Raw genomic sequence first — 16,814 nt, 5'->3', positions numbered from 1 at the left:
CAGCCCACAACAGGGCAAATAATAATGGAAAATAACAGCGAGAACTAGATCTGTATTATTTTAAAATCTCTTTATTGTAAATAAATGCTGATGGGATATTTATGCTCAAGTGCAGAGAGTTCACAACAAACAGCACAGGTTTATATACACTGCATTTCTTTGAAACCTAAAAAATCACATTAGGAAGCAGTAGTGCAGCCAAATTGCAAGTAGACGTGTAACATTGATCTTACCAAACACAAAGATGCATTTGCAAACAGTGTTCAGGGACAGAGCAGCAGCAGGAGAGGCAGAGGTGGCACCAGCAGCACCCTTTGAAGGAGGACAGGGTGAGGGTTTAGGATGTACCCATGGAGCTGGTGGTTCCTGGAAGGACTGACAGCAATGCTGCTGCTCCCAAGGCTTCCCCATCACCTGCTGCCAAGCTACCAGCAATAGGATGACTTACAGTGGTGGCAGCTCTAATGGTGCAGGCAGTGTATGCAAACTCCAGCTACCTGGGCTGGTTTGAAGCCTTTTTCCTTGCCTGATTTTCCCCATCACTGGTGGCAGAGATGGAACAGATTTTGCCTGAGATCACTGCTCTCTAAAATAACCCATAATGCTGACGGAGCAGCCATTGGGCCCCTGGACCACAGCTCAGGGTGGCTGCCACCACCACCACCTCTGCTGCTAGAAACAGAGACACAGAAAGTGAGGGAAACACAGAAAACTCCCAAGTCATGAAGCAATGCTCCTGAAGGAACCAAGCCCCCTTCCACACCTCCCAGCTCCTCACCTCTACCTGCCCAGCCCAACACACCAGTGCCAGTACAACCGAGAGCACAAGCAGCTGCTGAGCCTCAGTTCAGCCCATTGTGCAATCGCTGTTTATCCGGGGGTGTTTGCACGCACAGTGCCAAGGAAATCAGGTGATTTCAAGGAAAAACCTGGCACAGGGACCTGTATGGGGCTGGGGAGATGTGTGGGGTCACTAGCATCGTCCCAGCCCCACTGCCCCCAAAGGCTCAGCAGGACCCGGGACCATGGCAGGTATGACTCACCCACCTGGCAACAATGATGATCATGAGTCTGCTGCTGCTCTGCTCTGGACACCTGTATTTAGGCCTTTTGAAAGTTAAAATGCAGGAGGAAAAGGCTATTATTAGGCTTTGATTAAAGCAACAAGGCACGAACACTGCCATCTGCAGAGGTGGCTGAGAGGCTCCATCCCATGACCCAGCAGCCTACGACCAAAGCAAGGACCCACAACAGGAATAAGGTACCCACAGTCAGTGATAAGGACCCAGAGACCTGATTTTTAACAGTGATTAATACAAATATTAATTACAACCAACATCATAGTAGCTGCCTTCATGAATCCTGGCAGGTAAAAACATGTATTTTGTCTCCTTACAGCCATTAACTACTCAATGATACAAAGAGAATTAACTCCTTCACAAGTTATTACTGCATATTGTGCATAAACATCCTACAGTACATTGCTACTCCTTTTTTACTCACAGAGCAGGAGATGGCTGGACAGGAGCAGCCAGCCCAATGTGCTTTGTGCGTTTAGAGCATCACTGGAGTGTGACAGCGAGTACCACCATGTAATAGGCTGGAAATCTCTTCCTGCAAGGTTTTTTGGCTCGTTTCTAAGCACTGTGACATTTAAAACCCAAGAACAGACTCTGCTCCTGCACAGCAAACCTGTGCCCCCGTGAGAACGGCGGAAGGAACAAAACTATGACAACTCAGTTTCTCACCCACTCAATTTCTTTCCTCTGCGGCACAATTGCTTTAGATTAACACATGCTTCTGCTCCTCAGAAATCCTAAGGGGTGAGGATTAATGTCTGGGCCTTTGCCATGCCCCTTCCTATCTCAGCTTTATCAATTTACAAGTCTGGAGTGCTTAAAATAACCCAGATTTGAGCTCAAAATCTCCAGGTAAATCTCAGGCTTCAGGGCTGCTGAGCTCCTCTGCAGCGCTTCTCAGGCACAAACCCCTGCTCTGGGTATGGCCAACATCTATTCCCACATTTAAAATAAGCAACCTGGGTCCCAGAAGTTGCTCCTACGGAGGCAACTTGAAACCTGGAGTCAACTTGAAACAGCAGGTCCAGAAGAGCCTCCTGCTTCATACCTAAATGCCCCTTTCTTCAAGAAGGGTAGGAGCAGGATAAAATGGAGTTTGGCATAACTGGTTTTGTTTTAAACTGTCAGAGGGGAGATTTAGGTTGGAGATAAGGGAGAAGCTCTTCCCTGTGAGGGTGCTGAGGCGCTGGCACAGGGTGCCCAGAGAAGCTGTGGCTGCCCCATCCCTGGCAGTGCTCAAGGCCAGGCTGGACACAGGAGCTTGAAGCAAACTGCTCCAGTGGAAGGTGCTGTTCCTGCCCGTGGCAGGGGTTGGAGCTGGAGGAGCTTTAAGGTCCCTTCCAACTCAAACCAGGCTGGGGTTCTATGATTCCAAGTCAAAATCTGTGGGAGAAAACTCAATTTGGAGTTTTGGTGGGGATTTAAGTAACACATGAGCTGCACCACACGGCAGCTTCCTCACCTATGCACTGAACACTAAAGCAGCTTAAACTCTATTAAAAGCAGCATTATGCATCAACATCATTCACAGCTTTTTCATAGGCAAGTTTAAAAACCTTGTTGGTGGGCTTAAGTTCTGGTACATTAAAAAGACAACTGGTAAAAGATCTTGTGCTTCTAGCAAGCCCTGCACATGTGGCCCTGAGAGCAAAGTGATGCTCTCGTTTTCTGTTCTCACAGATAAAAGTGTCCATAGAACACAGGAAAAATGAGAGGAGGAAGCTTAGATCTGGGTGCAAAGCCAAAGCAGGACTTGAGCTCAGCTTCAACAGCACTAAGCTCTTTCCAGAGAGGGACAGGAGGTTTGATTCCCTTCTGCCCCTCGCAGGATCTGCTGACCTAGCAAGCGCCGTGTGTTTTATAGGATGAGCAAAAGCCTTCCCAGAGCAAAGGAACCACCTCGGATCTGGGGATTTAAATCAGGAGTCCTGAAAACAAAGCTGAGCAATGCCTGGAGCTCTGGGGACGGTTAAACACCACGAGTACTGCACTTGACATTAGAGATGGTAACAGCTAAATAAGAACTTGGGGATTTGGTCTGCTTACACCAAAGAAAAGCTGCTTTGGTGAGTATGAGTATGACCATTTTGTCCTGCATACACTGCAGTTAATTTCGCTACCTGATGAGGAGGACAAACAGGGGACCCCAGGAAGCCCAGGAATAAATTAGCTCACATCCTTCTCCAATCCCATGGGCAGACACTGCAGCATTCAGAAAGAAAAGACACAGAGAGGCTCTAAACACACATTTCAGAGGAGAGGGTGGGCCGAAGCGGCAGCAGCTCACTGCGCTCCAGGGATGCTCAAGTCCAGCCGCAGGGCTCTTCCCAGCCGTGGAAATCCCAGATGAAAGCCAAACCTCTACACCGTTAAACTGGCCATCCTCTACAAATGAGAGAGAAACAGGACACGTCAGACCAAGGCTAAGTCAGGAGATGTAAAGCAGGGACAGCAGAGCTCAGCTTAGTGCTGGGGATGGACAGAGATACTACACCAGCTCCATATAATCACTCTGCATCATTCCAGCATCCATATAATCATTCTGTATGACTGAGACCATCAAAGGGTTTTCTTCTTTACTTCTAACCCAGCAAATAATGAGTTGCTTCACACTTTGCATCATCCTTTAACCTCTTGCAAAGCTCTATGAGAAGGGTTTCCCACCCTGGGACCATGCAAGCTCAGCTTTTCTGGAGGCAATAATGAAGCAGGCTGGTTACTGAGGGTTGCTCACTTTTATTTCTCTTCTCCATAGGAAAATACACTTCCAGAACAAAGAAACATTATAGGAATCATTTCACATATTAACCACAATAAATACTTCTAGTTTTGATAGAACTACTGCCTCAGTGAGGGCTCAACAGACACCACAAACACACTCAGGTCAGTACAAGTGAATTCAAATCACACAAGTTAAAACCCATTAACCAGGATTTCCTACAGCTGCTGTTCATGCAATGTCTCAGAGCACAGAAAAGGCTCCTTTTGTGCCATGGCCAGTGCCTGCCCTGCTTAGATGCAGCACTCACACTCCAAACCAATGTGTGAATCAATAGGTCTAAGCTGTCTTTGTTACTGCACCAGCACTGGTTTGCCATTAAGAGAACCAATGGCACAGCTCTGGAGCCAGTTTGCTGCCAACCAACACCTGAAATCCAGCAGTTGGGAAATCCAGACCCTGCATATGTTCTATTTGCAATTAAAAACCAAAGCAAAGGAAAATTAAAACAGTTTTCCCAACAAGGACACTTCGAGAGTAACCATCATCAGGGCTAATCCATAAGAGCTGCTCACATGCTACCTTCTCAAGCAAAACAGCAGTACTAGGAAGGAAGGAAGTTTGTACTGGAATTGAGGAAGCTGGACCAAGTTGCTATCATTTATCTGCATCCCCTCCTAGGAAATCTGTGTTATTTGTTTAAATATAGGGGGAAAGAAGCACTCCAAGTACATACATTCATTTTCTAACCACACGGCCCAGAGCAAAGGCAAATCCAAAGGGGCAAGGCTTTGATTTTTAGCCTATGGATAATATTCCTCTGATTGGATTCTAAATTAATATTAGTACAGGAATAATTTCTCAGATTTAGCACAAGCTCCCCAGCTCAGGTTCTTTCTCCTTTTCCCCCTCATCATCAACATTAAGGCCTCTGAAACACAGAGAGACAGGCAGCTTTAGGAGAAACAGGCCCTTTTGGCATCACTACTGGCTGGACCATTCTCAAGTTGCCATCCCAGCCTGGGAGATGCTCTGCAGCAGGACCTGAGCCTGATGCTTTGTGCGCTTCCACAGCTTTGGCAGGTCAGTAAGAACACTCTGCAGCATTATTCAAAATGCTATCCCAAACTAGCAAACAGGAGACAGAGGCATGTCACTTTGGGATCAATCCCATACCTTTGTGTCCCATAACATCGCGGTGACAGAGTAAGAGCAGCTGCATTGACAGAATGGTTGGAAGAGCTTCACTTCAAGGACAAAGTGCAATTAAAGCAGAAAACTGCACATCCAAAAGCCAAATACATTCAAGGGGGAGTTTCTCAGGGCTGGAGGAACATTACCTGAGCAGAGGCAGGAGCTGCACCTCCCTTCTCTGGAAGGGATGAGCTGCATCCTATGACAGCAAGGGGAACACCCTGCCACAGGGGAAACAGGAGCTCACCACCCAAACCTGGACCCTGTTTCAACACTTGGCATCTGGAAACTGAACCAGCTCCTGCTTTACTTTCTTTGCACATAACCCAGCTCTCTGACACCAGAGCACCAGGAGTGAGAGGATCTGTCCAAGGGCAGAGGCAAGGAGGGAGCAGAGCCTTGCTGAGAGCAAGAGCAGGTCAACAACAACCCCAGCAGCCCATGTGCAGCAACAGCAAGCCCCCAAGGACACAGCTTGTGCCATCTCTGAGCCCACCCTTAGGCACCACCACCCTTGGGTGCTCCCCAGCACAGCCTGCTGCTCCCAGAGAGGGACATCACTGTTATCCCAAAGATGAGGGATGCAGCCAGATACTGTGGGTCACCGCAGTGCATGGGGATGAGCATGGCTCAGCGCAGAGGATGCACTGTGAGAGCTGCCAAGAGCCATCCCACAGCCCCATGCAGGGACCTGCTCTGCAATAATGCAGCCAGGTCCCCAGACAGAGCAGCAAAACCCCCCTTCACAAGACAAAACCCATCAGCACTGTGTGTACTGCAGGAGGAGAAACACTCGAGGAGCCAAGAGCAGGGTTGCAGCAGGGTCTGCCCCAGGCACCAGCAGAGCAGGGCTGGTGGGAGCACAGCGAAGCGAGGGCATCTCCAGCCTTTGTGCACGGGGCAGCAGCCGTGGTCTCATCCAAGCCCCTTACTCAGAGGTTGAGGGGGAAGCCAAGGGTTCGTGGGTGATGCTGGCTGCAGGCTCCCTAAAGAGAGGGGGACAGACAAGGACATGTTCTCCCCTTAGGGTGGGAGGGAGTCGCACTCCCTTCGCCCCCAGTCAAGGGGCCTCAAAAGGGACGTGGTGGTGAGGACTCAGTGACAACAGGCACCCGCACAGGAAGGTTTATCCACCCAGCTACTTGTCAAGCACATGCTAAACCCCCCCAGCTCCTTCAAGCCATGGGGAACTGGGGCTGAGCAGCACCACTCCCATCCAGCCTACAAAATCCAACAACTCCTGCAAAATCTCTGCCATCCATGGGTCACCAGATGGAAAGGAGACATATATGGGAGCCAGCACTGCTCAGGACGGGCTACATGGCTCAGCCTGGCAGTGCCAGTGCAGCCATTCCACATCCTGGTCCAGGCATGAAGCAAGCTCAGGGTGAAACACACTTTATGGGCAGCCATCAGAAGCATATTCACCAGTAAAACCAGTTGGAGCCCCTGGATTAGTGGGCTCAGCCTGGTAACATACTTCTCCCCCACTGAGGTCCCCCTTAATGACAAAGACTTCCTTCTGCTCCATGCATCTGTCTTTCACCACAGTAGATTCCATGCAATAGTAATCAAGAGAAGTCCTACTTACTAAACCAAAAGAGAGTACATAGAAGCTGCTTTCAGTGATACTCACAGGCAAGCAATTCCCCCTTGAGGCTGCAAAGGAAAGAAGAAACAGCACAGGATAGCTCATAGTGCATTTTAAGGGAGATTTTGAAATAATAGGACAAGCAGCAAAGCAAATGAGGAAAGTGAAGCAACCCCAAAGATGCCATGTCAGGGAGCTGGGGGGAGGCTTGTATCACAGAGGAGCTGATACAAGGCATGGATGGTGCTGCAGTGCCTGGCCACCTCCTCCCTCCACTGCTGCTTATCCCAAGGGCTCCATTCAGGCAAAAGGTCCTGGGGCAGGACAATTCCCTACCACACAGCCAGCCCAGAACCCAGGCCTTACTAAATGCTCCTTCATCACTACAAGGATGAAGGGTACAACTGCAAACGGGGGGGGATCCCTGTCCTGGGGCACCCACCTCAGGCCATCAAGGTCCTCTCCAGCCGAGACATGAAGCAGAATTGCTGTGGCTCAAATCCACCCCAATGCAAAGCCCTGGCTGGTTCGGTGCACCAGAGCCCTGGGATTTGGGGGATGCCTGAGCCTCATGCTCTAAACCGAGCATGGAAACACCAGCAATGTTCACCCGTGCTGCATCACCCCTTCCTTTGCTCTCTGGTCACTTACCCCGAGGGAAGGGGGGGAAGCTGGGCTCACTAATAGCTGGGGAAACATTAACCTCTAAAGCATCCAAGATTAAACAGCTTTGGTAATGGCTCTCTGCACATTACAACACACATGTAATGTGCACATTACTCTGCATGTTACAACATAGGTTCTTTCCAACCCTAACTTCTATGACTCTGTAGGACCCAGCCAAGACCTCCTCAAAGTCCCCTCCAAACCTCTTTGCCTGTGCTCTCCCAGGCACACACCTCAATTTAACCTCATTTAACCTCAATTTAACACCTCATTTAACAGCAAAACAAGTTTAAATGAGCAAAGAAACAAATGGGACTCTGCACCCAACACTGATGAGGGCCTTGGTGCCTTTTTTAAGCCAGATGAAACACCAAGCACCCAAAGCTGCTCTGTTCTCGGCACCCAAAGAGCCCAAACTTTGTTCAATAAGCTGCTGACAATGGGATCTGCAAGAAAACAGGCACTGACAAAGTCATGATTCAAGTATTTCCTACCAGGGACTGGAGCAACACTTGGCTGCAGCATCTAACTTAGACAAAGAGGATACTTGTAACTCCTTCCAGTTGGGTTTTTGCCAGAAAGCATCACCCAGAATCAGCCACCCTGCCAAAACCCTACTGCGCTGATGGAAACTCACCTGCACAAAGCCTCATGATCACAGAATGGCTTGGGTTGGAAGGAACCACAAAGCCCATCCAGTTCCAACCCCCTGCCATGGGCAGGGACACCTGCCACTCAATCAGGCTGCTCCAAGGCCCAACCAACCTGGTTCTGAAAGCCTTTGGCACCACAGTTCTAGTTTAATGGGGTGACTTTGGGGTTTATGAGTGTCTAATCCAGGAGGATTCTTACAGGGAAACAAAGCCCCTGGGAATGGGCTGCATTCCAGACAGGACCACTGACAGCTGCGGGTGATGGTGGGGAAGGGAAACACAGAGAAGGTACCACCTGGACCTCAACTTGCAGCTGCTGCTGGTCGGCCCCATCTCGAGCTTCCAGGGATGGGAAAGGCCCCACGAGGTCGAGAGGTTTGCTCCCAACGCTGTAATGGCGCGGGCGCTTTACCGTGTCCGCGCTGGCCCGCGGCGTAAAGCTGTTCCTTCTCATCCTCGCAGGGCTTTGGCCGGAGGGAAGCTTGTTCTGATCCCGGGTGGAGGGAATCACAAGGAATGAAAAGGGGAACCACAGTTTACAAACGCATCCACGACGGCGCACACCTCCCCTGCAGAGCACCAGCAGGGGCAAACACCCCATCCGCTCGGCTGATCTGCCTCGGAGGCCACTGAAAAGCCTCTTTCTGAGCAGTTTCACTTCCCTTTGAGAGTCTTTTGCTTAGCTTTGTTCAGGGAGGGGTGGTTTTGGGTCATTTTGGGGTTTATTTTCCTTTTCTCCCCACAATCAATTTAGCATAATTAGAAATAGAAAAACTTTCCATTCTTTGTGTTTCTTCTCCCCCAAAGCAGCCGCATTGCCCGAGTAAAGCCAAGAACAACAGAAACAGCCTCCCACTTCTCCAGGCGAGCAATGATTTCGACACAGGCATCACACAGAGGTCGCAAAGCGATCAGTGACTGACTGGAAAGCACCAGCACGGGACCGGGCACAAAAACCTTGCTGAATATCCTCAGTTTAGTGTTTTGCAACCAGCTGGATTTAGCTCCACAATCCCTCCAGCCACAGATGCAGGTTCTCAGTCTCTTCTCTCCTCGTTTATGGTCCCTTGGCATAGGGGATTTTATGTTGGGACACAAAAACCAACCATATCCCAGACAATCAACCAATAGCTCTTTATACAGCACAACAAGAAGCAGCTAAAAAGCCTAAACATAGCAAAAGAACTTAAGATGTGATGCACTTTGATTTCCTGTGAGCTAGCACAGCAGAGAGCTGGTTTACGCTCTTTAATCGGGGGAGCTAATTACAGGCAATCACTACGCACCATTCCCTGATGGATCAATCCCTTTGCAAAGCTGCATTTACAGAAGCAAGCACCTACAGTAACAGCAGCTTCCACAGACTCAGCACATAATTACGTGGTGCCTCCACAAGGTGGATGGCTGAGCAGTCATTGAAGTAAAGGGAGACAGGAGCTCATAAATAAAGCCAGAGCCTGAAGTGTTTCCACTACTGCTCCAAGAAGATTCACGGTGCAAGGGAAATAAATTGGACCCATCTCCTCATGCCTCCAATACATACAAAGTTTAGGAACACCGCAGTCTTGCTTTGCCCCAGACACTTGTCTCTGCTGATGTCTTGTGTGTTTTACAAGGGAAAACCCTCTGTTCCTGCCCCGCAAGGGCTGCAAGAGCCACCAAGAACCACCCCTAGAACCCAGCCTTACCCCAGTGGCAGCTTTACAAAGAGAAAAGCTCATCAAGACAGTGAAGGAAAAATAAATCACTTCCAAACATTCTGGCAACTCTTTCTGAGGTTATCACCATTAAGAGAAACAAGCAACAACAACTCCATCAACTGAGACCAGGAACTCCAAGATCTCCATTTTAAACTTGCCCGTTCTGCCTCCTACAATAGCTCCGAAAGCATCTCTCCCTGGCCTGGGAAACAAACTAATTCCACCCCCTATTAATTCTGCTTTGGGGGGGGATTCTTTCTGAAGCAAGCCTTTGTGCTCACTGACAGCAGGAACTGAGGAGTGTTTCAGGGTCCTTACTTTTGGAATGGGATAAAGCCCGAGCAGCGCAGCAAGAACTTACTGAGTTCAGACAGGGTTTGTCACGATGGGTGTTCACTGCTTCCACGTTCAGGGTGATTGTCTCCACTTTACAGCCTTTACCACAAGAGAAGTTAATATGAGGAAGGGTAACTTAAGAAATAATCATCTTTTATTTTCATACTGGAAACAGCATGGGAAGTGAGCAGCAATAAATGGGTTCCAGTTTTAAGACAGCTCAAACAAACAGGACTTCACACTTGAACTACATTCTGGCTTTGACCTTCACTGTTCAGCCCTGTTATGGGGACTATAGGTCCATCCACAAAAAGCCATTTTTAACTGACTGCACCCCAAACTGGAGGCACAAACAGCCTCAAAATGGGTATCCAGAGATAATTATCACTTGTGTAGGAGATGGAAACACCCTGGCACCCACATATCTCCTCTCCCACTGCTCCCTCCAAACCCTCCCACAGTCCAGAACCTTTATATATATTAAATACACCACCAGAAGCTTCTATAGCTCAGCTGGTTGCTGCCAGACATGAACACAAACCCGCCCATTAGATTCCCTGCCCATGGCAGTGGGTTGGAAGTAGATGACCTTAAGGTCCTTCCCAACCCAAACCACCCCATGATACACACACACATAGACACCAGGGGAAGAAAAGACAGTATTTACCATATGCCACAGGTGTGAGCTTCAGAATGGTGTGGAGAGGGCATCGCAGGTAGGGCAGCTCATCTAGGACAGAGGCAGGCGTTATGGGGTATTATGGGGTGCTGCCCACACCAGCCGCCCCACTCTGCCCAGGCTTTGGGTGGGAACGTTCCACATAGCAATACTGGATGCAGCAGTGGGATGGGACCAAACCCACCATTCCCAACACATGGGGCCAACAAAAAGAAGCCTCTCCAGCTGCACACAGGTAGGAAAGCACCACAGCAACAGCTGCCATGGACCCACGGGAGTTCTACTTGGAGTGAATAAACTTTACTAAAGGCTTTACTAAACTCCAGTGCCACTCACTGGAGCATCATAAAGGAGCCTGCACTGGAACTAGCTTCCAGGTGAGTATGCCACAGAAAGGATCAGCATCAATCAGCAATGCAGCACAACTGCCAACCCTTTGGGTCCCCATGCACCACAAAACTTCCCCTTTACATTGAAATAAAGTCCCTATAGAATACATAAGTGCCACCGGTGAAACAGCAGCTGAGCAGAGAGTGAGCAGCACTCTCCTGCACTTCACGCAGGGAGAGCTTCTTGCTCCCTGCCCCACTGAACTGCAATGGTTAAAGTCTGTGAGCAATGTTTGCTTTGCTTTTTTAAGCACCTCTTGCCTTGTGAGAAATCCAAAGAGCAATTACAAGCCACCCTCCCCGACGCCCTGCAAAGGAAGCAGCAGAGAAACCAGCCCCTTCCACCGCTCGCTTATTTTTGTACCTGCACTCTTGTCAAGAAAATAAGCCAAGAGGCACCTCATAACCGCCTGGTGGGAGATGACGAGGACGTTGCCTTGCCTTTCCAGCTCCATAATTACTGGCTCCAGGCGCTGGACCAAGTCCTGGTAGGACTGGAAAACAAAATGGGAATTTGTCAAGGCATTTCGTAAACAGAGGTTTAAAGCAGCAGCAGCAATTTTAGCACAGCTTCACCTTCAGGAAATCATCAATTTCAGAATCAAAATGCACACATTTAGGGATGATCTGGTGAACACAGGGAGAGAAAACGGCAAAGAGCAGAAGGTGAAACTTAAGGTCAGCAACCCGCAGATTACAGGAGGGTTTGGATTACGGGTAACTCTTCAGGAGCGCCATAACAAAAACATAAAATGATCAGTTATACACTGAAGGTTGTGAGGTAAACCCAGAAACGGCTCCACACCACCCCCACATTCATCTCCTTTCCATTTTCTATGGTGAAAATTCAGGCTTTGCCCACATGAGTGGGATGCAGAAGCCCCTCAGTGTCCAAGGGGGGCATCGAGGGACTCAGGAAGTGGCTCAGTTCATTGACTGAAAGGCATCATCTGCACACCATGACAAAGGAAATCAATGAACCTTCTCTCTGAAAGACAATTATGGATCCTAACGTTTTCAGTTGCTCACACAAATATTGGCAGAGAAAGAAAAAATAGGTCAAGTCTTTCAATTCTACACATATCTCTTTGGTTTACATATACTGTATCATTGTTATTCTCTAAGGGTCTTCACCTCGCCTCCAGGATAGCGATAAAGGTATTTCTCCTGATCTCTCAATGCAAACTCATCTGGATACTTGACTTCAATTTCTCCATAGGTCATTTCTTCACATACCCCCTGAGGAAAGAACAACTTGTTACAACCCACCCCATTTCAACAGAGGAGATGCAACAAAGAGAAAAAGGCAACTGGCTGAGATGAGCAATTCCTTTATGTGATGAAAATGATGGACAGTATATCTACCATGGCCACACCAATGGCCTTCCAATACCTAAAGGAGCTGACAAAAAAAGCTGGAGAGGGGCTTTGGACAAGGGCCTGTAGGGACAGGACAAGAGGAATGGCTTTAACCTGCAGAGGGGAGTCTGAGATGAGCTCTCAGGCAGAAGCTCTTCCCTGTGAGGGTGCTGAGGCGCTGGCACAGGGTGCCCAGAGAAGCTGTGGCTGCCCCATCCCTGGCAGTGCTCAAGGCCAGGTTGGACACAGGGGCTTGGAGCAAGCTGCTCTAGTGGAGGGGTCCCTGCCTGTGGCAGGGGTTGGAGGTGGAGGAGCTTTAAGGTCCCTTCCAACCCAAACTGTGCTTCTACAGGCTGGAGCACATTATACATGGACATGGTTAGAGATGAATAAGAAATGGTCATTTTATCGTAGTAAATTTGGTTTTAAGCATTATTTTCTGCCTCGGAAAGCTAAAGGCTTCAGTCAGCATTTCACTCACAGCGTCGATCTCATTGAGAATCTTCCACTGCTCGTACATGACCCCCAGGGACTCGGCCGTCTGGATCGTCCTTTTCAGCTGGCTCGTCCACACCTTCAGGTCAACGATTTCCTGCTCCTCAAGGAACTTCTTCAGCGCCTGAGCAAACTGGAGAAAACACCAGGGGAGGTTAGGAGGGAGCAGGAGCTGCTGCCACTCTTCAGAGCATCATTTCAAGGGCCGTGGCTGTTGCAGCAAGATCCATCTGCGGGGCTGCCCCTCGCAGGAGTCGGATGCAGAGCCCGGCTCTGGTCACACAACACATACAGCAACCCGGGTGCTGCCAAACACTTACCTGCTTCCCACGTGGTGACAGACCAGAATCCCCACCAATCTTGCCAACAAGATTATATTCACTCTCACCATGTCGGCAAAGGTAGATGGTACGCGGCTGGACATGAATGTTCATTAGGTAATAGACGATTTTACTCTGGATGTAATCCTGGACTCTGTTTACTAGGAACCGCTGTCCCACATTGATCACTTTAATGAAGGAAAGATCTCTGGAGTCAACATAAGATAAGAACACCCACACGACTGGTTTTAAATATGAAGCACGTGCATCTGCGGGTGTAATCTAGCTATTAATCCTCTAGTAAAGGCATCAGCACTACCACTGGGTCACTCCAGCAGACAGAAGAGACACTGAACTGCTTGCACAAGGAGCTGCATTACGTTGCAGTACACTAGAGAAAAACCCTTTCAAATCACTTGGGAACCACCTTCGCACAGGCAACTTTGGGAGAGCAGAGGCTCCAGCAGACACATTATAGCATCCGGAGCCAGAGAACAGCAGCGACAAAGCAAAGCAGCTCACGTGTGCACGGATAAAATGCACCCCAGGGCTTTGCTTACTTGTCATAGGCATCAGGATCCAGAGGCTGGTAAGTGACCTTGTAGCACTCTATCCTCTTCAGGAAATCATCCATCACGTTCTCCCTGTTTCTCTCTGGGTAGTCAGGGCTGGAAACCTTCACCTCCTGATAAGAGACAGCACCACTTTGTGAGAGTTAAGTAAACTCACCCGGGGAACAAAGGCAAAGCTGAATAACATTATTCGTCCCCTTGGAAACAAACAGGCATTGTTTAACCCTGCCCTGTGGAAAAAACCCTGCTCCTGGAGAGGAAACAAAGGGCAACTCTGAAGGCACTGTGGTGCTTGGCCCTCTGACAGACACAGCTGCCTTGCTGCTCGCCTCCCCCTAACAAGAAAGCACACTTCAAGGTCAAACATTTCTCAGCTTCATTTGATTTCCACCTTCTCACATAGCCTAACTGCATCTTTAGCTTTTCTAAAGCTGCAAACCTTACAGCTGCTTATTTAGGTGAAACATAAGAGCAAGATGTTTGCAGACACTGCTGTAAGCTATTGTGGCTGGTGACCTTGTACTGAGCACCCTCAGAAGGCACAGGCAGCCAAGCCTGGTAAATGCAGCACGCACCAGGATATTGGCAGCAATGACTTCTGGATCGTCACAGACGGACTCCACAAAAAACACCTACAAAGAAGGCAAAGAAGCGTATTTCAGAGAGTCAAGAACTCTACCCTGGATCAAAACTCAAGCGCTCCTGCCCCAGGGAGCAGTAATGCCCCTCGGTGCAGCAACTACAAATTAAACACAGCAGCACCACTACCTTGAAAGCATTTTCTTTAGCAAAACTTAGTATCAGGTCCCGTCTTTCTCGAGTGGTGTTGGTCGCATCAAACACCTACCAGAAAATGAGGAAGCAGCAATGAGCAACTTCATCTAAGGCTTTTAAACCAGCCCCAAAACACTGGGGGTAACAATCGAGTCCCCAAATAACGTGGGCAGCTTTAAACTACCCAAACATAACCCATATTCAGTGCAGCAAAGTCTTACAGCTATTTGCCCACACTCCTCCAAGAGATATGCCTTCACGTCTTGTAGAGCCACCAGGGCACATCGCCTGCAGGAGAGAAACAAGTACTCTTAGAGCTGATGGAAAGCATTCAAACACCAAAGCTTCTGAACCACTGGGAGAGGTTTGAATACCTTCTCCCTCTGCCCATGGAGGACCCATCCCTGCATCCCTAAGAACCCCAGGGATCATAAGGCACCTCTGCCTAAAACCTGCTTGTGGCAGGATCCCTGCATGTGCTGGGCTGCCTCATCCCCTAGTTTCAATCACTGTTAATTTGTGCCCCTGAAATACAGAGCCTGCCAAGACCTGAGACTAACCAGACCACCACAGAACAGTTCTGCTCCTTGATACCAACTTACTTGCGGATTTCCATGGCTTCTTTGTTATCATGCCTGAAGAAGTCATAGGACTTGTAAGACTTCACCGCTTCCCGGCGATACACTCCTAAGTTAAACACTTCACACACAAAAAGACAAGCATGTGAGACTGACAGCACTGCACAGGCAGCTCTCACACTGCTTTCTGCACAAGGGCAGTCCCAGCACACACCTTTGGTGGGCACCCCGATCCAGTTGAGGTAGCGGGTGAGCTTCTTGGACACGTAGGTCTTGCCGCGTGCAGGCAGGCCGATCATGACGATCAGCGTTGGGGAGTTGGTCATGTAGGAAGCCCATGCTGCAAACCCAAAACCAACCCAGGAGCATCAGCAGCATCGCAGAGTATCTGAGAGCAAGAACCAAGCCCCAGCCCAAAGCCATGCAGAGCTGCCCATCTTGTGCCAGTATTTAAAGGGAGGCTACAAAGACCACAAGGGTCCCCAGCATAAGAAGGACACGGAGCTGTTGTCAGGCTTTAACCTGCCAGAGAGGAGGCTGAGATGAGCTCTGAGACAGAAGCTCTTCCCTGTGAGGGTGCTGAGGCGCTGGCACAGGGTGCCCAGAGAAGCTGTGGCTGCCCCATCCCTGGCAGTGTTCAAGGCCAGGTTGGACACAGGGGCTTGGAGCAAGCTGCTCCAGTGGAAGGGGTCCCTGCCTGTGGTAGGGGTTGGAACTGAATGAACTTTAAGCTCCCTTCCCTTCCAACACAAACCATTCCATGATTCCAGAAAGATGGAGACTCCCTTTTGCAAAGAATCACGTAGGAAAAACAAGGGGCATTGGGTACAAGTTACCCATGGGGCAAGAGGCAAACTTTGCCCAATGAGAACAATATAATCTCCCCAGGGAAGGGGAGGACTCCCCCGCTGCTGCCCACCGTCACGATCTGGCTGGACAGGGTGCTGGGACATTCAGCCTAGGTCATGCTTTGCCAGGGAAGACTGGACCAGATGCTCAGAACGCCCTTCCCACCCCGGGATTCTAAGATTCTCCGGTCTCCCGGATGGTCAGACCCCCGCCGTGCATCTCCTAACGGGCTCCCTGGTGTCCTCACCGCTCATTAACCACTCTGCGGTCTCCCGGGTGTCAGCTAATGAGCCGCATTAGCCTCGACGCGCCCGCTGAGCTAATGGAACTAATACCAACCTTTAGCCTTAAAGCTATTTGCTATTTACCGACCGGGCAGGAGCCGCCAAGGGCGAACGTGCTTTAAGTAAAACACTCACGTTCTAGCAGAAAACAGCCCGAGTCCCGGAGCTGGGAGCGGAGCAGCACCGGGAGGCACGGAAAGAAGGACGGGGATGAGAGCGCCGAGCACCCTCGGGAGCGCACGGGCAGGACGCCGGGCACCGGCTGCGCGCCCGCGGACGGGGGGGGGGGGGGGGACGGACGCGGGTTGAGGAAAACGCGCGCGGTTTTAAGCGCGATCCTTAAATTAGATATAGATATAGATTATATATAGATATGGTTTTAACCCCTAAAGAGCGGCAGCGCGCAGACCCCATTCCGGACCGGGCTTACTCACAGCACTGCTTCTCTCCGCCGCGCAGACCCCCGGGCCTGCCCCTCGGGCCGCCGCCGTGCCGCGCCGCCGCCATGGCCCCGCGGCGGCGCGCCACGAATGCAAATCACACGCAAATTATATGCAAATCCCTACATGACAAGCGC

At 49.8% G+C, this 16,814-nt stretch overlaps 1 protein-coding gene across 9 annotated transcripts; it reads right to left on the bottom strand.

Annotated features, from left to right (window-relative positions):
* Positions 1 to 3,214: 3,214 nt before the first annotated feature.
* Positions 3,215 to 16,779, bottom strand: PFKFB2 (6-phosphofructo-2-kinase/fructose-2,6-biphosphatase 2). Of its 9 annotated transcripts, none has more exons than XM_057400705.1 (16): positions 16,672 to 16,779; positions 15,319 to 15,444; positions 15,129 to 15,225; positions 14,748 to 14,814; positions 14,521 to 14,595; positions 14,328 to 14,384; positions 13,741 to 13,865; positions 13,181 to 13,388; positions 12,847 to 12,993; positions 12,141 to 12,245; positions 11,371 to 11,500; positions 10,606 to 10,668; positions 9,964 to 10,037; positions 8,198 to 8,389; positions 6,584 to 6,651; positions 3,215 to 3,464 (listed from the first exon to the last, which is right to left on the bottom strand). In XM_057400705.1, the coding sequence occupies exons 1-15, from the start codon at positions 16,742 to 16,744 to the stop codon at positions 6,625 to 6,627; spliced, it is 1,566 nt and encodes a 521-aa protein (XP_057256688.1). In that variant the 5' UTR covers positions 16,745 to 16,779; the 3' UTR covers positions 3,215 to 3,464; positions 6,584 to 6,624. The 9 variants fall into 9 exon arrangements, with proteins under 9 accessions (XP_057256688.1, XP_057256686.1, XP_057256689.1 ...); XM_057400703.1 differs by having other exon boundaries at positions 6,629 to 6,651; XM_057400704.1 differs by lacking the exon at positions 3,215 to 3,464 and adding an exon at positions 3,993 to 5,978.
* Between the last annotated feature and the right edge of the window lie 35 nt (positions 16,780 to 16,814).

Source organism: Pezoporus wallicus, unplaced genomic scaffold (assembly GCF_028554395.1).
Source record: "Pezoporus wallicus isolate ANWC-B61680 ecotype Strahan unplaced genomic scaffold, APGP_CSIRO_Pwel_v1 scaffold_7736, whole genome shotgun sequence".
NCBI classification, from domain to species: domain Eukaryota; kingdom Metazoa; phylum Chordata; class Aves; order Psittaciformes; family Psittacidae; genus Pezoporus; species Pezoporus wallicus.
The sequence above is the reverse complement of the archived record's forward strand: the minus strand, read 5'-3'. Positions and strand labels throughout refer to the sequence as shown.